A 21,654-nucleotide genomic window follows, 5' to 3' on the forward strand; every position below is an offset into this window, starting at 1 on the left:
GAATACTCTGCATGGCACTTTGAATTTGACAGATCTTGGAGTTTCTAAATAGAAATCTCTAACATAGGCGGGGAAGGGGACTCTAAAAAGGAATAACAACCTTAGACCTCCCAGTCCTACACTGGAATGCACATGGGTCCCCACTGAAACCTCTGGGAGTCTCTGTGGGTACAGGAGCCTTTCTGCAGATGTCCAATTTCAGGTTCATGGCCCTATGAGGTGTAGCTCTTGGTCTGAAGCAGGTTAGCTAGTCTTTAAACTTTTACAGTAGGATAATAGACAAGTGTTGATTTTTAAAGAAAGCAAACCCCCCTCAACCCATCAGATGTCTCTTTCTCCTTGCGTTTTCTTTCAGTGCGGTTTCAGAAAGGCTAAAGACCTTTGTGTTTGCTTAGCTTGGAATTAGCCTTGTGTTTGTACTTTAGTTTGTGGGCATGAGCAGTCAGCAGGTTCAAAACACTTGTTGGCTTTGTGGGGTTGCCCCATTGGGGTCATATAGTTTTGTTCAGCCACTTTGACTGATCTGTTTGCACTAAGTCTCCCTGTGCCCATAATTAGACTGCTGTGTACATGTTAACATTCTGCTGAGCAACTGTTCTAGTAATGTAATCCACCGAGCCCTTGTGCATACAGGAAAATTAGCACGGTAGTAAACAGGTATTATGTTGCAGCTACTTAGAAGAATGGCTCTTTTTTTGGTCCTGGTCAGTGTGGAAAAACCATACAGACCCATATATTCACTTTTAGGTTAAAGATCTGCTGTAAAAACTACAATCAGCCTTTGTTTTTCTGATGTGAAGGGAAAGCTAAAAGATGGAAGTTAGATTTTCTTTAGCATTCACATTTAAACAGAATGCTAATCCATTATATGTTCCTCATATCTGATATCATCCTTTCACTATTGCTGGTCTCAGAGAACTTTTTTGAGAGGCAGTAATTGCATAGAATCAGGCTTTGTGTGCTTCTTAATATCTGGTCTCATGAACATGTGTTGTGTGACAAATCTTCGAAGTGTTGTAATACTTACAAAGCACTTGACATCATCAAGGAACTTTAGAAACTTGAATTCCTACATCCCACCTGTGAAATAGCTTTTTAGATTTCTTTTGGCCAGATATACATGGCATTCAGCTAAGCAGTTGGTGCGGGCAGTAATGCTTTTGTGTGCCATGAATGTTTGGCAGTCAAGTCCAAAGGTGGTGTTGTATTTTCACTAGAATCCACAAAGAAGTTGAAAGTCACAAGCCTGTGCTGAGTTTACTAGAGAGAGAACCACGTGCTCACGGGAGGTGTTGAAGCTGTATCTATTCCTGATTGCTTTGCTGTCCTCCTCTTCACACAGTGGACAGATTTCCTACGTTGAGTCCTGGGGTAGGTGGTGCCAGGGGAGTAAGTGGTATTTGGAGGATCAGATGGTGATCACTTTTATCCTTTATTTTGGCACATGTGGGCTGTAATATTTTTTATTTGTCGGTGGAGTTCAGTTCATCGGTTGCCACTGGATCCCAAGTGGTGGTCTGAGTTCTGCAAAGGTAGCTTTGGGCCATCAGTGCTTGAGGAGTTGTGCTTCCTGGGAGGTATCTTGTATTCTTATAAAGCCTGAATTGTGCAGGATTGTTGGAAGTACTGAATGCTTCTTTGGGTTAGTTATGTTCAGAAACAAAAACTCTTTTAAATAATACTATGAATGTCCTTAAATATCCATCAGTGTAATAGGATCATTCGTATTCATATTCTGGTAGCGACTAGAGTCGCCAGACAAGATGAGAGCCCCATCATGATGGGAGCTGTACAAGAGATGGTTCCTGCCGTGAAGAGCTTTCCGTCTGAATAAACAGGACAGCCAAAGGAGACACCCCAAAGACTAATAGACACGACAGCCCAAAGAGAGGAAGGAGAGGTACAGAGAGTGGAGGTGATTTGCCCAAGATCACACACCAGGTCAGAGACAGATTCAGACTCTCCTGAGTCAGAGTCCAGTTCCCTATCTGCTGTGCCTTTGTGTAAAGCAGGGGTCGGCAACCTTTCAGAAGTGGTGTGCTGAGTCTTCATTTATTCACTCTGATTTAAGGTTTCGCGTGCCAGTAATGCATTTTAACGTTTTTAGAAGGTCTCTTTCTATAAGTCTATAATATATAACTAAACTATTGTTGTATGTAAAGTAAATAAGATTTTAAAAATGTTTAAGAAGCTTCATTTAAAATTAAATTAAAATGCAGAGCCCTCCGGACCGGTGGCCAGGACCCAGGTAGTGAGTGTGCCACTGAAAATCAGCTCACGTGCCGCCTTCGGCACCCGTGCCATAGGTTGCCTACCCCTGGTGTAAAGGGAGGGGAGCACAAATAGCACTAAGCTTTGAGGCATAGGACTGTAATGAACTACCACCCGGGCAGGGCCGTCCTTAGGCATACACAGCTGCGTAGGGTACCATGAAATTTGGGGCACCAAGTTGCCCCAAATTTCATGGTGCCCTAGGCAGCTTCGTGCTGCATACACGGCAGCACCAGTCCCAGTGACCAGCCCTATCCCTCAGCCGGCCCCCGGCCACGGGGTGCACCCACTGCAAGGGGCAGGGCCATCCCTAGGAGAATGTGGGTTTCCGGACAACTCCTTCTGCCCCGCCTCTTATCCTTCCCTCTGCTCCGCCCCCGGCCCGCCCCCATTCCACCTCTTCCCCCAGTGACCCCGCACTCACCGGTAGCAGCAGGAAGTGGAACAGCCCCAGCCCGCTCTACTCCGCCAGCTCCCAGCCGCGGCGCTCTGCTTTCCCGCCACCCGAGCAACGCAGCTGGGGCCAGGGTGAGGGATGCGGAGGAGGCTGCTCCCGGCCCCCCGCTAATCCCCCAGGCCATTCTGGGCCTGTGGGGCTCCCAAAAGTGGCCCCTCCCAGCTCCTGCCTCCCAGATACTGGGGGGAGGGGAGGCCTGGGGCCCCACACAGCCCCCCCCCACGGCAGGAGGGGGGGCTGCATAGGGCACCCAAATGGCTAGGGATGGCCCTGCACCCAGGGTTGTTAATGGGAATGGATCTCAGGACTTTCACCATCAAAAGCACATTTCTCCATTATTTGAGCTAAAGGGTTAACTTAATAGCTGGTAGCAGTAATAGGTCTTTATCCTTGATGTGGACCAGCCATTGAGTGAGACACGCAACGCCCAACTAATGTGTTATACAAAATCTGCATCGGAGTTTTCTCTCTATGGCCTATTATGTCGTTATTGGCAGACCCATCAAGAGTAATGGGTACAGGAGTTAGTGGTTAGAGTGCCATGTAAGCAGTTCAATACAATTCATTTCAATGGTGGTGTCTTTTTTGGCTAAATATTTCAGAACCATTCAGAATCTCTTCTCATTGTTGCTTTGGTTTAATATATCGGAGTGAGAAACAAGGGCCAACATTTTCAAGTTTGGATACCTAAGTCCATATTTCTACCCCTGAGAAAGTGGCCAGGTTTCAGAGATGATGAGAACCCACAACTCCGGTTGGCCGCATGTTGGTCTAAAATCTGAATGAGAAAAGCCCTGGCAGACTCCAGCATTGTGGAGATGGGATCTGGACAGTTAAAGGGCATTTTCCAAAGCCCACTGAAGTCAGTGGAAAGACATCCATTGATTTCCATGGGATTTGGATCAGGACTGTAGCGAGTATGGTGACTGGCACAATCAGATCGAGTGTAATACGCATTCAGCATATTTTTTGTGAGTGCCGAGAAGCTGTTTATGTTGCCATTAATCCGGTGGATTTGTTGGGAAATGCTAAAAATTTCATCACATGGCGTCTGACACAGGCCACTGCAACTGGGCAGCCTAGCCAACCTGTGCAGGGGGAAAAACAGACCCAAACGCGTCTGCCTATCATGAATTTGCAGCTGTTTAATCTGCAAATCCCAACGATGCCGCTATCGCTCTGGCGTCTATTCACTTATATGTGGCTCATTGATAGAGAGGAGCTCTGCTAAGCAAAAACCAGCTCCAGGGCATGGTTTTGGACTGGGATACATAGATGCCGCTGCGCTTCGCGTAAGAGTTCTATACCTAAGTGTATGTGAGTAGGGAAGGCACTTTCCCTTTCTGTTCACGTGTGCAATCTGACAGGCTTAAAAACTGGATCTGCTGCTGCTTTTAATGCAAAAGCATAAAGCAATAGCAGGTGCATGTGTGAGTGAACGTGTCATAGAATATCAGGGTTGGAAGGGACCTCAGGAGATCTAGTCCAACCCCCTGCTTGAAGCAAGACCAATCCCCAGACTCCCACCCCGGTTTCCTAAATGACCCCCTCAAGGATTGAACTCACAACCCTGGGTTTAGCAGGCCAGTGCTCAAACCACTGAGCTATCCCTCCCCCCTGTTAGCATTCTGCGGGGTATCTTGACAATGGATTTCTTCTGGTGTTAGCTACAGGTGCTGTGCCCTAGTGAATGTGGCAGAAACCTTTTTTTTTTTTTCTTTAAAGCCTCACTTGCTGTCTTATCTATAGACAATCTGTTTAGACTGCAAAGGCCTCAGGGCTGGGATTGTGTCTTGACTTGTGTCTGAGAGGCACCAGGAACTCTTTCAAATGCTTTCAATAACAGCAATTATATCAGTAGTCTTTGGCCAAATCTGTGTTTTCTTTTACAGCAGTTTGAGATGGAGCTTACGAGACTTTTCTCTTCTCATTTAAAACTAACTAAATAAATAAATTCTTACTAGTTCTTAAGAAATTTTCTATCTCATTTTTAAGTATAAAGTTGTACGAAGCCTGCATTTTGTTTTTAAATGGTTAGAAAGGTAGACGACAACTAAATGAGGTGAATATCTTATTGAAAATTTCTCTACCAATTGTCTAGTTCAGTGGCTTTCAACCTTTCCAGACTACTGTACCCCTGTAAGGAGTATGATTTGTCTCGCGTATACCCCAAGTTTCACCTCATAAAAACTACAAAATCAGACATGAAAATACAAAAGTGCCACAGCTCACTACTATTGAAAAATTGCTGATGTTCTCATTTTTACCATTTCATTATAAAAGAAATTGATTGGAATACAAATATTGTACTTGCATTTCAGTGTATAGTATATAGAGCAGTACAAACAAGCCATCGTCTATATGAAATTTTAGTTTGTATGGACTTTGCTAGTGCTTTTTCTGTAGCCTGTTGTAAATCTAGGCAAATATCTAGATGAGTTGATGTACCCCTCATTGAGAACCACTGGTCTTGCTCTCTGGTGGAAAAGATGCGGTATCCCCTTCTATGGAATAGTCGTGATTGTTCATTAGTACTATTTTATTTACGTCAGTTCCTGTACAGAGCACAAAGTAAAAATATTCCCTGCCCTAAGAGATCAGAGTCTAAAATAAGAAGTGATTCACTGGGGAAACCCAGACAAGTATACCTTAGAGTTCGTGGGGTTTTCTCTTATTCTTATTGTTTTGCTGTAGACCCCCTTCTTGTGGACATGGTGGAAGTAGTGAGTCTTGGGAGGGATTTGAAAGAGAAGTGGGTCATGCCTTGTTGAAGGAAACGGATTCAACTTGAAGGAGCTTGTGCGATACACAGACCAAAGTGAGTGCCCCAAAGTTACAAATGAGAAGTAATGCAGTATAATTGCCCCTTGCTGCGGCCATTCCCAAAGGGTAGATGTGCTGTACTAGTCCTCAGTGGAAGCCTGAGGGTTCTTTATTTTTAGATAGATCTATTCAAACATCCTCCTCGCTGCTTGGAAGAGTTCGCCATAGTCTTGGCTTATATTTAATGCTTCTGTGACCAGACAGCGCATCCCTCTATCCAGTTGGTGAGCAGTGCTGTGTGTCATTGAAACCTATGGACGTACTCCCCTTACCTGACTGCTAGTGGAAGGGTTGCAAAATCTTGCCCTTTATTATTTTTCTCCCTTGAAAATGAGAAGCTGTCTCATGTAACGATTGTATTTCCTTTGAGCCAAAAAGTGGCATAATTGCTCACGCCCTGCTCTCACTCTCCCTGTCCTAGTTTGCTATAAATCCGATCAGGAGAGTGGCCATAAATCCTCGAATTTGCCCTTACTCGGGTGAAACTCCTAGTGGAGGCAAAGAATGTTGTGACTTAGAAAGGAACAAGTAGGCTCTGAAGGTGCCAGTCTAGCCTTGCAAGCTGCATGGTTGCGCTGCCCGAGGAGCAGAACAGGGGCTGAATTAAGACCTTGAAGTATCATGATTTGCTACCTGCTTTCCCCTTGTTCCAGGAGCAGCAAGCTGTGCCAGCCCTTGTCCCGGTGCAGTTTATCTCCCACTCTGTGCCAACTTAGCTGTGCTGGCTGGAGTATTTTGGGGGGTGAAGACAACTCTGCATACGCTCCTCCCCCACCTTTGCCTGCCCAGTCCCTACACAGGAGGGAAGTAGCTGCCTACAGAGCCGGTCTCCACACTGTGTAGAGGGACAAGAAGGCCCCTGACCTTCTCTCACTCCCTTAGACAGGTGTGAATATCTGCTGGTGAATGATCCTTGAGGGCACAGTCTTCAGCTGCAGTGAGCTCACGCTTGGAGCAGTGGGGCGGGACACACACAAGTGGCACGAAGCCACCATTCCTCCTCTCCTGATCCTGGGGCCAACCGAGGCTGCATTGGTTCCCGGCTCAAGCCTTGTATGTGTTCATTTAAGCCACTATAACAACAGAGCTCAACACCACCAGCTAAGGATTAAAACTCAGTTGGGAGATCCCTGCATCTAGTGTATTATTTTACAAGTAGAAGGCTAGTTGGCACCCAACACAGAAAACCTCATTTCGCCTCCCAAGTCTGCGGTGTGGAAAGAATATCATCAAGATCGTCATGTTACAGATCCTCCACATGTGCAGAAGAATGTCATCATTTTCTTACTCATTCTTCAGTGGTCTCTCTATTGATGCCATAAGTGGAATTTGCAGCAAGCGTTTATTTATTTTTCCCATGGCTACCATTTCGGAAATCAGCATCCTCCTTAATTCTGTTGCATCGTGTGCATTTAGCAACCCACGGTCTGATTTAATGGAACTACTTCTGGCAGTAAGCGCCACGCCTGATGGTCCTAGGAGGGTAGAGCCCTTAGTCAGTTGGTTTTCCCAGATCAGACAAGCTGCTAGGTTAGGTCAGTGCTTAGCAAAACAGAGGCGCTAAACCAAGAATTGCCAAAAACGTTTGCCAGTGTATGTGTGAATTGGCACCTTGACAAGTCGAAGCTAGGAGAGTAATTGGCTTTGTAAGTCAAGATGTAGAAAACGTAATTGAGAAGTAACACAGAAACAATTTGGAACAGCATCCGTTCAAAGATTGATCATTATGAATCATCTTGTTGGGCTGGAGCATCTCTGCTCGTCGCCTGAGCTACTCCTGTTTTGCCAAGAGGGCGGCTTGACATGCATACGATGTCTAAAAATAAAGTTCACTTCAGACATAAACAGCTCTTAAAAGAATTGATCTGTACAGTTTCTGACAGTAGTATAACTGCTTTGCTCTGTTGTTCTTATGCCTTAAGAACATGAAAATGGTTTCACCAAAAGATACAGGTGTGTGCCTGTTGTCAATATAGCACAAGGGCTAGAACATCTGTTGAGAAACTTCTACAGCTTGGACTTTAAATTGAAGAGCTCTGTAGATACTAAAAGACTATTGCTAATAGTCTAGTTGTATATTGTTTAATGTGATTGCAGAAATGACCATTGCTTATGCACCTCAGCAGCTCCCTGGAAAGTGGATATTTTGGTTCAGTGGCAAAGATTTTTAAAAAGGCCCTATTGATTTATCCTTTGCACCTGTCCTCGCAGTTTCGTACAGCTTGCAATTATTGGGTGCATTTCCTTTAAAAAGAGAGACAACTGGAACTGAATGCTGCATCCCGATGATGTTGCCTCTAAAGCAGATGCTGTTTGGTACAGAATCGCCAGATTTTTTTCTAATTTATTGCCAAGTCTGACCTTCATTTTGGAAGGGAATATTAGGGGATTTGAAGCCTCCAGGATTCATACTGGTGAATTCCACGACTCTTTGTTTAGCAGTCTTGTAAAAAGTCTCTGATTCGACCCCTTTCCTCGTTCCCCTCATTTCCTCCAACCAGGGCACATTATTGATACAGATGGTCTTGACAAATTGCAAGGAAAAGCTGACAAATTGGAAAGTGGAAGCCACTGAGCTCATCTTACAGAGCACAAGGAAAATAGTCTCCAAGCTGATTTTGGAACCCAGAGCAGTTTGCAAAGCAGCAGCTTTTGGAAGCGCCAGGGGTGGTTTTTCCTCTTCTCAGCAGAGTGTAGAGTTTAAGGCGAAACAATGGAGAATATGGTCTATATTGACAGCCGAACCTTATTGCTACCAATGTTGACTAAGCAACAAAAAAGAGGTATGTGGTATAGTAACTAGCAGATGGGCCCCGTAGTCAGGAAGCCCCATGCTGATCCTGGCTCCTCCTTTTATCTTGGGTAAGTCACTTATCCTCTGCCTCAGTTTCCCCACTTGTAAAATGGAGATCATGCTTGTACATCTCAAATGAGAAGGATAATTGCTTAATGATTGTAACCTACTCTGAGTGCACATAACAAGGTTGGGCCAACACCAGCTCCTCAAATATGAACCCTGTTACATTTCAAGGTAGGGTTGGGATTCTGATTCAGAATCGGTCCCAAAACTGGAAGGGCCTGTTTTCTTCAGTTCATGTTACGATGCTCCTGAAATCTTTCAAGAGCAGTAGCTCTCTCAAGATGTCTGCCAGTTTGGTCTCAATCTTGCGCGAAAGCGATTTTGGTGCCGTGTAGGCCTGATTCACTCTTCCCCAAACCCAATTTCTGCATCATCTTGGCCTCTTTTCCGCTCCTTCTCCATAGCCCATCCCTTGCTAATTCTGTCATTTCCCTCTTTAACTTCTCCAAATCCACTATTTCCTCACTGTCCCTGTTGCTGAACCCCATGTCCGCTGAGAATACTCTAATTCCTTCCATCAAGTCAGTCCAAAATCCTGTTACTAAAAGCCTCTTCCCTTCCAATCACATTGTGTCCCATCACTATCGACTCTCTTCCCAATACTTTTGCTTTACTGTTCACTCCGTCTCCTATTTCCATTATGCCTTCTACCAAGATTCCCTGTATGCCTAGTGCACTCTTTGTTCTCATCCACTAATCAACCTCTTCTCTCCTACGTACTCTTCCTTTCAAACACTCTTCCCTTCCTATCCTCCTCATTTGTCATGGTGCAACTAGTGTCATGTGTCTTGTCTTACTTAGGCTGTAAATCATTGGGGAAGGTAACATCATTTTGTGTGTGTGAGTACTGAGAGCATGCAAACTTTAATTACCACATAGAGGTAGCTAAATACCTGGATCTATTATCTGGATTCCTCAGTTCATTGCCAATTCTTATTGCCCTTTTCGTGTTTGCTCTCTTATTCTAATGAGATTGGAGCCAGAGACAATAGAGGTTGCATATTAATTTGTGCAGGTGTATGGCTTTATTGCAAGCTGGGGGTGCTCCAGCCCTCCTAAAAACCAGGCCCCTTTCTCGCATGGCAGAATATGGATTTAGCTACTTAGCTTTAGGCATCCATGTATGGAAATCTTAGCTTGATTTGACCTGTTGCTCCTTAAATGTCCAAAGCTTTAAACGTAGCAATAATAACTGAAATGCAAAGCAGAGCTGTACTTATCTTCTGCTTGAGATCTGCTCTCAGCAGCACCTTGGGCTCCCATCTCTCTGGGATGGGAGAGGGGAAGGGTTGTTTTGGAATGTGGCGATTAGCACATCAAAGTTGAGTAAACATTCCGGGATACCCTGCTTCCTGTGTTCTGGGTAATTCTGTAATTGAGGGACTCATACTGTCATGCCAGATTGAGTGGATTTATTAACTGGCTGTTGTCAAGGGAGGCGGTGGTCTGCAGAGGTAAGGAATACCTTTAATGGGATGGGGGATGTCACGGTGAACAAAGAGGAGATGTCAAACAGATGGGGCGTTGGTTTGTCTCTTTGCTGAGCTCTTAGATCTCATGTTTTATCCCCAGGAATATGGCTTACTGAGCCTGTAAGCTTTCCTGGAATTACTTTTAAGGGAAGGATTCTCCCCACCCTTACCCCACATTCGCCAGCTTGGTGAATATTTTTTCTTATGGCCTTGTGTTCTGACAAACAATGTAGAATGTTGTCGGTGACTAATGCTGTACGGTTGAGACAATATTCTGAATAACGCACTGTTGATAATACAGCATGTTCTGTAAGTGCAGCACTGGTGTGCTTTAGTTAGAGATTGGCCTATGCTGGTTAGAAAAGTTAGGAACTTTAGGACATCTGCCCTACTGTCCTTTCTTCAGTGGAAATGGTACCTTAACATGACCTACCCATCACCAACCAGTTGAGAAGTCTCTGTTGCTTCAGACACTCCTTCTTCCAAGTAAGAGTCAGTTCTGACTTCTCTAGCCTCATCTAGTTCTCTCTGTTAGGGGGCATGGCTGAAACCCAAGGCCTTGGGGGTGAGGAAGGCTGGTGTATGCTAAGCAGAATCGTGAAGGGATTCTAAGGGCAGATGCAGAAGAGACAGTGGAGAAGAAGTTGGTTTGCACAGGTGTAAAGCTAGAGTGAGATCAGAAACAGATGCCTTTGGTGTTTGGGGGCTTGTTTGTAGGTGAGTATGTCCGTGAATGAGCAGGTAAACTGTCCATGGGTTCTGAAAGTCTAACGGAAGCACAGGAGGGAGCAGAGGGAAAAACATAGCATGGCAGGGAGACAGTAAACAAAAGCAGTAGATTTGAACTGGGAGGTCGGGGATGGGCTCCAAGCACTAGACTGGGGTAGGCAACCTATGGCACGGGTGCCGAAGGCGGCACACGAGCTGATTTTCAGTGGCACTCACACTGCCCGGGTCTTGGCCACCAGTCCGGGGGGCTCTGCATTTTAATTTAATTTTAAATGAAGCTTCTTAAACATTTTAAAAACCTTATTTTCTTTACATACAACAATAGTTTGGTTATATATTATAGACTTAAAGAAATAGACCTTCTAAAAACGTTAAAATGCATTACTGGCATGTGAAACCTCAAATCAGAGTGAATAAATGAAGACTCGGCACAGCACTTCTGAAAGGTTGCCAACCTTGGCACTAGACTAACTGGAGTACAATGGATGGCAATTAGGGAAAAGAAAGGAGTGGCAGCAAAGCATACCCATAACCTTTCATAGTTTGCACTGCCCTGTTTTCCTTATGAGGATCACAGTGTTTTACAAACATGACTGAATCAAGCCTCACGGTGTTCATGTCAGCAGAGACATATAGGGATTGCCCAGGGTAACACAGCGTGTCTGAATCTAGCTCTCCTGATTAGAACCCAGATCTTGTGATACATACATTGTCCAGGGCTTTAAGCACTAGACCCAACTTTCTGACAGCTGTGGATGTTTCAGTCTGCATCTATCTTTCTGTACTCTTAGCTATTAAATACAGTTTATTTCCTTTAAAGGCAGTTTTCTGTTAGGACACTGTGTCCTGAGGGGTATTATGCTATCAGCTCTAGAAACATCTGCTTTTTACCCATAGCTATTATCACTGTGAACGTCAGGGAAGGCTTATATTACTTAGCTTATATTACTTAGTTTGTAATGAAAATCACAGGATTCAAAAAGTAACCACACTTCCTTTTTAAACCATTTATTTTCCTTGCTGGATTTCAGGATTGTGACAACAGTTGTATTTACTGGAAGTGACAGTGTTTTCAGAGATAGAAGGAAGATGAGTTTATTGGGACCCACATGACGACAGTCAGTCCACAGGGAAGTTGTCTGGCTCTAGAGAGTACACTGAATGCTGGTGAAGTGGGGTGAAGTTCTGGAGATTGCACTGACTTTTAGAGGAGGAGTAAGGTTTCTGTAAAGATCACATTGAATTTTGGGATGTGGCCCGTTGCCTAGTGGTTAGAAGGAATAGGCACTCAGATGCCATGGTGATGGACACCTTTATAAGAAGATAGTTAGTTAGATACAGCAGTGAGTAGGGAGTCCCTGGTTCTGTTCCCAATTGTACCACCAACTCACTGTATGATATTGTAAGTAAACCAAGGCACAATGATCACAGGACTCATCTGTAAAATAGGTGTAATAATATTTGTCTACCTCACAAGGAAGAGGCAGGGATTATTTAGTCAATATTTTTGAACACCACTTTGAGATCCGCACACATAAAGTGCTCTGTAGGGTGCCGTAGAGTAGGTCTTTGTACCCCCCTGAGACCCGACTCCAAGTGTCGAGTTGGGTGTAATTGTTACACATTTGGGCTCAGTTCAGGTCGGGTAGTCTCTTATCACTGAGCGTGCCGACTACTCTGGACCCTTGCAAGATGATCTAAACCAAAGGGGACCCGACTACCAATGTTGGGTTGCAGTCAGATATGAAAACAACTCGACGCTCTTGGGCTCATGTTGGGTTTGGAGTGGCTGTGGTCTAGTCTGGTTCAGGTCAGGCTTTAAAATTAGACCCAAACAGACCTCTACCGCAGAGCCGAAGGACTGGACTGTACAAAGTTTAAAAGGGCTTTCCTCTACGATGTGCTCCTACTGACTGAGATGGTCTCCTTTCTGCAGTAATGCTCAGACATATCTGGGGCCCACGGTTTCAGTTTTAGAGCAGCACTAACGGCTCATTGAAAGCTAGTCATGGAGTCTTAAGTACTAAGGCTGGCTGGAAAACACACATTCTGTTTTGCAAAAAGGCCAAGGTTTTGAAAAATCTGTTTTCTTTCCTAAACAAAGCTGAGACCTTTCAAAATGTTTCAACATTCAGTGGTCAGGGCCTGTGGGAGAACCAGGCAGGGGCTTGATTCTGGGATGTCCGAGACCCAGGTTGAAATTCTTGGCTGATTTGGAGCATGAAGGTGAATCTGGGTTTTCTGCATTGCAAGTGCCCTAATGAGCAGGCTGTTGGCTACTCTGGGAGCAGCTCTCTCTCTCTCTTTTCTATCTTGGACCTGCCAAGTGTGTTGAAACAGAGATTTCCACCAAAAGTTTCAGAATCAACGAATCGGCATTGTCCAGGAAACAAACTTTCTGTTGAAAAATTCCCAACCAGCTCTACTCAATACTTCCCCAAATGTCCCTTCCTCCACCACCTCCAAGAAAGAGTTGTACTTACAGTATTGCAGCCTTACAACTAATTGGCGGGGGAGGAGGGGACTGGGACAGACAGTGGGGCTATCTGCTGTGTCACGAAATGAAATAAAACAGAAGAAAACTGATAGATCCATTGCCAGTGCAGATTGCAGATCTACAGTGCAGATCCATTGCCTATGCACGCTGAAAACTTGCTTATTTCATGGCCTACCTTCCCTTTAAGGGTAAATGTATATTTATGTAGGAGACTATTTGGAATCTGCTGTTCCTGACTGCTTGCAATGACAATGGCTTGCATGTTCCATTATATGAGACATCTCTGTTTTTAAAAAGATGATTTTCTGAATAGTTTTCGCTACTTTCAGAACATTGTAACTTACTCTGTGTAGAGCGTTTGGCGTGAATATTTCTTCCTACCCAACCACAGCCGTCTCCTGTGCATTGGAAACTTGCATTGTAATTTCTCTTCTTCTGGTTCATAATGACTGTATTGTTTCCAGTGTGGTTTTCATTAACTCCAGTGACAATGAAAATTGTTGCTAGGGAAAACAGTTTCCTCATGCGAATGTTAAACTGTAATGGAAACCATGTTGTTACTGCAAGAATAACAGAAATTGACATCTAAATGACTGACCAGAACTAAGCCAAATTAATGTGTGCTGCTAAAACTGCACCGCTGGCTTTGAATTAGCATATCCTCCTCAAATGAGGAGAGACCTGGCCCCTCTACCCCTTCTGGATGGTCCCTCCCAACCAAGGCTTGGGCTCACTGGTGATGAGTGATGGTTGAAATTGCACTGCCACTGCTCAGGCTGTACTTGGGCGCATGGTGCTGTACACACTGGACAGGAGCCTGAGCGGGGGCTCTTTTCCTGATTCAGGTCCTGCCATGAGTATTTCTAAATTTAGAGGAAGCATTATCCACTGACGCGGGTTTTCAGGGTGGATCTCGGTTCTGTTTCCAGCTCAGATGTGTCAGCTAGCTTCTCCGTACGTTCCCTTCTCCAGCTGTCGAATTTAGCTGCTTATCTCGAAGAAACTGTGTGGAAACCATTGTGCATAAGGCTCTATAGAAGAGAGAATTACTGTTATGATTTATTATTAAACCTCGCAGTCAGGGAGAGCTGCTCCTGGTGAATTACCTAATTGCACTTTTACACGCAGAGCAGATCATTGAACAGAGGAACAGTCCATTGCAATGAACTGTGCCTCTGATCTTCCTGTCCAGGACCTTTAGGTAGAGGGAAGAATAGAATAGACAGAGGCTGCAAAAAAGCCTAGTTGTGACAGTCTGGGAGCTGCATGAAGAGAAGAGATATGAGAGGGTGTGTAGAATAATCACATTTAAGTAATAGCAATTTCAGGGAATTGAGGGGTAAAAAATGATGGCTCTGTATTTAAGCATGTGTGCACCTCCGACACTGATGCTTTGAGCAGGCTGTCCCTGTTCTGCGACTAACCAGCAATTCGTGCTTTAGGGCAGTGGTTCTCAACCAGGGGTACACAAAGGTCTTCCAGTGGGTGCATCAACTCATCTAGATATTTGCCTAGTTTTACAACAGGCTACATAAAAAGCGAAGTCAGTCCAACACTACAGTTTCATACAGACAATGGACTTGTTTATACTTCTCCATATACTGTGCACTGAAATGTAACTACAATATTTATATTCCAATCGATTTATTTTATAATCGTATGATAAAACTTAGAACATCAGCAATTCTTCAGTAACAATGAGCTGTGACACTTCTGTATTTTTATGTCTGATTTTGTAAGCAAGTAGCTCTTAAGTGAGCTGAAACTTGGGCTATGCAAGGCAAATGGCTCCTGAAAGGGGTACAGTAGTTTTAAGGTGACCAGATGTCCCGATTTTATAGGGACAGTCCTGATATTTGGGGCTTTGTCGTATATGGGCGTCTATTACCCCCCCCATCCCCTGTCCTGATTTTTCATGCTTGCTCGCTGGTCACCCTAAGTAGTTTGGAAAGGTTGAGAGCCACTGCTGTAGGGCTTTCAGCCTACCACCTTCCACCAGCAGCAAATGCACTGGAAAAAAAACGCAAAGAGCAGCCCAGGTTTTTGTAAAGCCAGGCGTGCTGTGTCAGGAGGGGACAAGCAGATGAGAATGTTAAGAAACAGAGAGAGCAGTTGTAAATCAGAAGTTGCAAAGTTAAAAGCAGGAGTACCTGGGTAGTTTGCTTGCTGGGAGAGCTGATTAGTCATTCCCCAGTTGTCAGCAGTAAGCCCAGTATATATCATTCTAGGATTAATTGGGGGTAAATGCCTCAGAAGTTTACATCCTCCAGCTCTTGCTAGTGATCACCTTGGCAATTATGTCATGTCCTAACTACCTAATTGAGCTGGTAGGAGGAAAGTAATCGTTCCCCTTGGAAACACTTCTAGAAAAGGTCTCATTAGCTGGCAACAAAGCTAACAGCTGCAAACTGTTTACATGTGACAACTTTTTGGATAAACCAGAGTTTACACAGTTGTGTGTGGTTTTCTGTTGAAATCTAGATAGCATCATATGTTCAAACCCAAGTTCAGAAGTTACATACTGTAATTATGCAGTTTCCTTGGGGGAAGAATGGAAAAAAAATTAAACTAATGCTTCAAAATAGCACTGGCTTTACTCTCCCTTTTGTACTGATGTTCCTGTTTCAGCATTTTTATTATTAAAAATGAAGTCGTCGTGGCTGTTAGGGGTGAGTGAGCTGGTTTGGATTGCATAAGAACGCTCCATCCGTCTCCCGTCCAGAGATTATCTCCACACTTGCCTCGGAACGGTATGAGGTTTGAAAAAGTTCAGTTCACTTATCTCCCCCTTTTTTCATTTTCACACGCCTCTGGCTTCCAGCCAGGGCCAGAAGCAGACTTGCCAAATGACGGGAAGCCCTTCTCCTAGTATTCCCAGCCTGGCTAGCCTCAGCATGCCAGGAATTTCATGAGTGAGCCTGAATACATGATGTTTCTAGTCTAATTTTGGAGACTCGAGAGGCTCAAATAAGAATCTTACTCTTAGGGGCTTAATCAAACATTTTTTCCTCATGATATTTTTTAGTTATAAAAAGTCAAACAAGATAAGCATTCATCCATTGCAAGAGAGAACCTACATTGTACAGAATCCAGCCACACAAGGTTGTACCTCAGCTGTGATTATACTTCCATTAGGTCCGATGTTTCTCTAGCCAGTGTTGTTAATATAGAGCAGCATATGGCATGTGCTAGAAATACTGGATTACAGTTGACTGTATCAGATACGTTTATGGAATAAAGAACTCTTGTATTCATTTATGGATCAATATTGCATCACTGCTTACATTCTGAACTAAGAGTTTGAATCCAAATATATTGGTCAAAATTATCAAACTAGGGTACCTAAAGTTATGCTCCTAAATTTCTAGGTAATAGAGACACTCAGTGTTTTTTATAATCAATTTTTGAGTCAACATTTTTAAAATTTTAATTTTTTCCAACAGCTCTAATATTGATCCTCCAGAAAGACTCTGGAATCTGCAGGTGCTCCAAGCCTCTGAAAGCCAAAACTTTTATTTAAGATTCATATGGATTTAGGTGACAAACTTTCTGCTATCTGCTACTCCGTGTTCATACAGTGCCTACCTCAATAGGGCTCTGAACTTGGTGGGTCTCTAGGCACTACTGTAATAACCATAATTAATAATAATAATGATGTAGCTTTAGGTCACCCCAGTTTTGGAATGTTGGTCATTGCCAATATTGTATAGTGGCCGAATAGAATCCGTGTGGATACTGGGAACACTTAATCTCTTTACTTGAATCATTTTATTCTCTCGGCCATCTGTGTTTACATATCCTTAATCACTGGCAACTCTCTAGTTTTCCACTATATAGTAACGAGGCCTTTAGCACATTACAGTGCTGTTGCTGATCACTTCCAGTAGGGGTTAGAATTGCTGAACAGCCTTCCAGCTTCATGGAGGATTGCCGTTTGAGGCCTCTACATTGTGTTCAGCTTTTTAATTGAGATTTAGCCTCTTAATTTATTGCCAAAAACGATAGCTTTTTCTACCAGCCCACATCATCCAAATATAGCAGGGGTTCTCAAACTGTGGGTCGGGACCCCAAAATGGCTGGCGTTAGACTTGCTGGGGCCCAGGGCTGAAGCTGAAGACCAAGCCCCACCATCTGGGGCTGAAGCCCGTGGGCTTCGGTTTTGGCTCCCCAGCCTGAGGCGGCGGGGCTCGAGCTGGCTCAAGCTTTGGTCCCCCCCTCCTGGGGTCATGTAGTAATTTTTGTTGTCAGAAGGGTTCACGGTGCAATGACGTTTGAGAACCGCTGAAATACGGTAATGTTGCCCCACTCCATCCTAGAGCAGCACTCCCAATGAGCCCCTCATTGTGAAATTTAAGTGGTATCAGAATCTAAAGAAAGTTTTAAATGATTCTATCTAAACTTGCTTGTGTGTCGGACCATTGAGATGTAGACGTGATATTCTCATGCAACAGATGTTCCATGGAGTTATGATATATGTTATCTTAAAGACTTGGCTAATTTGAGGAGACATATTTTTCTACTCAAGATGGATAATTGGGAGATTAACGGGGAAGATTCAGGATTAGCGATCTGAACGAAACATTGTCTGGCTTTTAAGTAACTCCATTACTTTGATCATTTCACTGTCAACTGTACTTGCAATTGTTGAAATGTTCTCAAAACCTTGGGCCAGATTCAGCAATGGTGTATTTCAGTAGAGTAGAATCTGCTTACAACAAGAGCTGAATATCATCCCACATCTTTTTATAAATCCCTTATTATAGTATCTTGATTTCAGCTGATTGCCCCGAGCACTGTGCCATCCAGCTGTCAGTTTATATTCTAGAATTATTCCATGCAGGATGGTGACAAGACCTCTCAGGAGTGGAACGGAATTGTCTGTGTGGCTTCCGTCATGCCATGTTGTTTCATCGCAGCAGTTCCTGGTAACAGGAGTCGTATGCTGTCTGAGAGGAAGTATGCTTCTTAAACGGTTCTTACTGAATCTATCTTTAAAAGCAACCTGGTCATTAAGGGTATTTCGCAAACTCACATGTAGTACTAGGGATTCTGTGCCAGCTGATAGACTTCTTTCTGTGGTGACCCCTCATCCGTCCATGCTGTTGTGATTGTCGTACTCGCACTTTAATTCTATTTATCTTATCACCCCAGTAAAAGATCAAATCTCTTCTTTGGTGTCCTTACATATTCTCTTAGTTCTCACTATAGATAACATGAGACCTGATCCAAAATCCACTGAAGTCAGTAAGTCTTTCCCCTGACCTCAGATCAGGTTCATGAAGCCTAGGGATGGAATCCTGGGCCATTGACATGAGTGGGAGTTTTGCCATTGGGTTCAGTGGGGTCAGGATTTCACCCTAGGTACTTAAACTTTGTAATTCCAACTGAGAGTTTGAGCTCTGCCCCAGGGTAATACATTGAACTTTCCCCACACAGCTGTGTTAAGTTTTAGCTGATTTATAAGAGATGCAATATGGTAATTCTTCATGGAGCCAGAGCCCTTACTTAGTGTAATTCCTAAGTAACTGCCTTTGGGATGAGAGCCTTTTGAAATCCTACCTGCTGCTGTCTTTGGCTTGAGCATGCTGGTACAAAAAGGGGGCTACTGGCACAGCAATGTCTAGTCCTTCCTTGGTCTGCCAGAGCCTTGATTTACCAACCTTCTGGGCCTAGTGCAATGTCCAACTTTTCACAGTTATTGTGGCAGAAATGGGGCTGGACTGAAGACTCTGCGGGGCCTTACCGTTAGGTGCCAATTCTAGAGAGGTCCTGCCTGCAACAGAACAGTTGTCTTTCTCTCTCGTGGGTCAGTTGGGGGAGATCATTCAAGGGGTGTGCACCTCTTGCATGGCATGAACCCCAGCTACAGGGCGACTCCCATGGACAATACAGAGAGGTGGAAGGTGTGTGTCCGTGTGTGCATGCACGTGCATATTAGGGGAGTACAGAGGGCCCCAAAAGTCTGCCATTGTGGACCCTCCAGTCCCTTGCCCCCATGGAAAGTGGGGCTGGCAATCCGTCAGTGACACATACAGCATCCCTTCTGCTGGAGTAGCAACTGCAGAGCAGCCCAGCAGCCTGGACAAAGAATGCCTTCTCTTCAGCACCAACCGAGTTATTCAGATACTGGGAGAGGATTTAAGAATTCAAAAATGCAGTATGAGGCACAGATCTGCACTAGCAGAGGGTGGCCTGGCTCATCTGATACATCCTTTCCATCTCCATCTTCAGTGACTGTGAGCTATTCAGTTTTCCCTTCCTCTGACCCAAAGCCTTGCAGCTAATCTTTAATTCCACACTTTCCATTGTTGGTTTTACAGTAAACTAGAATTTTCCCAAACTGCCCCTTCCTGTGTGCAGAAAATATTTAAATATTTCCAGAAATGGTTGATTCCAAGTAGGCTGAGAAGGAGTAGACTGTAATCAGTGCCATCTGAGTGCATGGTGGTGGACTTAAATATAGCGAATTATCTATTTCTCCCTTCAGAAGAATTAGAAGCATGGGATATGTTGCACACATCTACATGCTATGCAGTTTTCTTCTCCCCTCAGCTCTGTGGGCTAAATTGTCATTCCCTTACTTTGAATAGCACATTGCACCATAAATTTCCCCATTGATTTCAGTGGGATTACTTATAAAGTGCCATTCTATGTGAGAAGAGGTTCCAGAATCTAGTCCGATAGCCATTGATTGCCAAGAATAAAATAGGAATTTATGCTGATTTTATTTTTTCATCTGCTAGAAATCTGGACATCTACACTCAGTACATTTTTAATAAGTTCTCCCTCTCCCATTCCCACTAATAATGCAAACATTTAAGTCAATTACCCACCTCAGCATTCCATCCAAACCCCCCTTGCACATAAATAGCGATATTATTTGTCAAAACTCATACAAATAGGAAAGGACACCTTCCAAACCGAATCATAAAGTTCTACACAATTTCTGTCCTGATAAACTAAGACACGGTGTGCTTTGATGATCTGAGTTAAAATATGATCCTACTTCTATAGCACAGTTGCTGTCATTGTTTTACTCTAATTATTAAAGGCAGCTGAACCCCAAGCCACCTCTGTGTGGGAGCAGCGCTTAACAGCAAGTAAATAGATCCCTTGTCTCCTGTTTTTTTAAAAAAAAAAAATCTAAGCCTTGAAAAAATTAAAATGCAATTATTGAAGGTCTCTGCACTTCCCCTTTCCCCTCGCATTGTGCAAGATCCTAATTAAAGTGGAAATTTGATCCTCAGCATTTAGTTAGCTGCATGCTATCTGGGAAATCCTGCTTTGCATGCAAACACTTGGAATGTTTTTATGGGATTTCAGATTTGCCTGTCCAGCAGCGGTAGCCAAGGAAAAGTTTTGACCACACAGGGCCATGTTCCACTGTAGCCCTCAGTCTTTCTACAAAAATCCCATTGATCTAACTGGGAGCTCACATTGCAGAGAGGTGAAACATGCCCTACAGCCGTTACTGGGGCCCAGTCCTATAAACCCTCACTCATGCAAGCAGCCCCATAGAAGCTAATGAGAGTACTCCTGTGAGTAAGCATTTGCAGGGTCAAGTCCTAAATTCCACGAGAGCATTAGAAGATTTTTGTCACCTCCATTAACTTTGTTCCTCATTGTATATAGTGTGCCAGCTTTCCTGACTCTGACCCCATCAGTAAGCATGAGAATAAACGGGCAACAAAGGGAATGGTTAAGATCTTTCTAAGGAGCTCTGGTTGTATTGTTTAATTGTGTTTCTCTAGCAGGATACTGTAGGTGAAAAGAAAATTCCACTTAAAAGCCTGTTGAGGACACCCAGCAGTGCCCTGCCAGTTGCTACAGGTTCTAGAGAGAAACTCACCTGGACTTCTGAGTCTCTACTAATGATAGGGTGACCAGACAGCAAGTGTGAAAAATTGGTATGGGGGTAGGGGATAATAGGAGCCTATATAAGAAAAAGACTCCAAAATCGGGACTGTCCCTATAAAATCAGGACATCTGGTCACCCTAACTAACAATTAAATATATTTTCCAGCAAGGGGGAACATGCCTAATTTGAATGGCTTCTATGTGATTGAAAAAAAATAGGCTGGAACATTTCACTCTGAACGAGGACGGTGAACAAGATCATCAGATGAGTTTGTGAACAAACTGCTGTACTGTTCTCACGTCCTGCATCATTGTTTTACTGCTTTGGGGCTGGCTGACGTCTCTGTTTTGAATGTGTGAGACATTTTGTCAGCACTGATGGGAATGTTCTCTGTGTCTTTTCTGCAGGGATCGCTTACCTGGGAGGTGTATGCAGTGCCAAGAGGAAGTGTGTCCTTGCTGAAGACAATGGTCTCAATCTGGCATTTACCATAGCACATGAACTTGGGCACAAGTAAGAGTTGACTCTTAAATATGGCATCTGTAAATGGAGGAAACTTATGTTGCTGCCTTGATTTAAATTCTCACAGGTGAAATTACTGGTTTGGTGTGACTGTTATGATCTCCTAACTCCAGTTCATCTCAGGAGCTGATAAATTGATGAACTGCTTAATTTTTAGGATGCTTT

The 21,654-nt window shown here is 43.9% G+C and overlaps 1 protein-coding gene across 5 annotated transcripts in view; it reads left to right on the plus strand.

Moving 5' to 3' along the window:
• Window positions 1-21,654, plus strand: part of ADAMTS17 (ADAM metallopeptidase with thrombospondin type 1 motif 17) — a 265,853-nt gene that overhangs the window by 67,371 nt on the left and 176,828 nt on the right. For all 5 annotated transcript variants that reach the window (XM_039492977.1, XM_039492975.1, XM_039492976.1 and 2 more), the window contains one exon: window positions 21,375-21,480. In XM_039492977.1, the coding sequence (XP_039348911.1) occupies window positions 21,375-21,480 (106 nt within the window). The remainder of the gene's footprint in view (window positions 1-21,374; window positions 21,481-21,654) is intronic.

Source organism: Mauremys reevesii, linkage group 10, assembly GCF_016161935.1.
Source record: "Mauremys reevesii isolate NIE-2019 linkage group 10, ASM1616193v1, whole genome shotgun sequence".
NCBI classification, from domain to species: domain Eukaryota; kingdom Metazoa; phylum Chordata; order Testudines; family Geoemydidae; genus Mauremys; species Mauremys reevesii.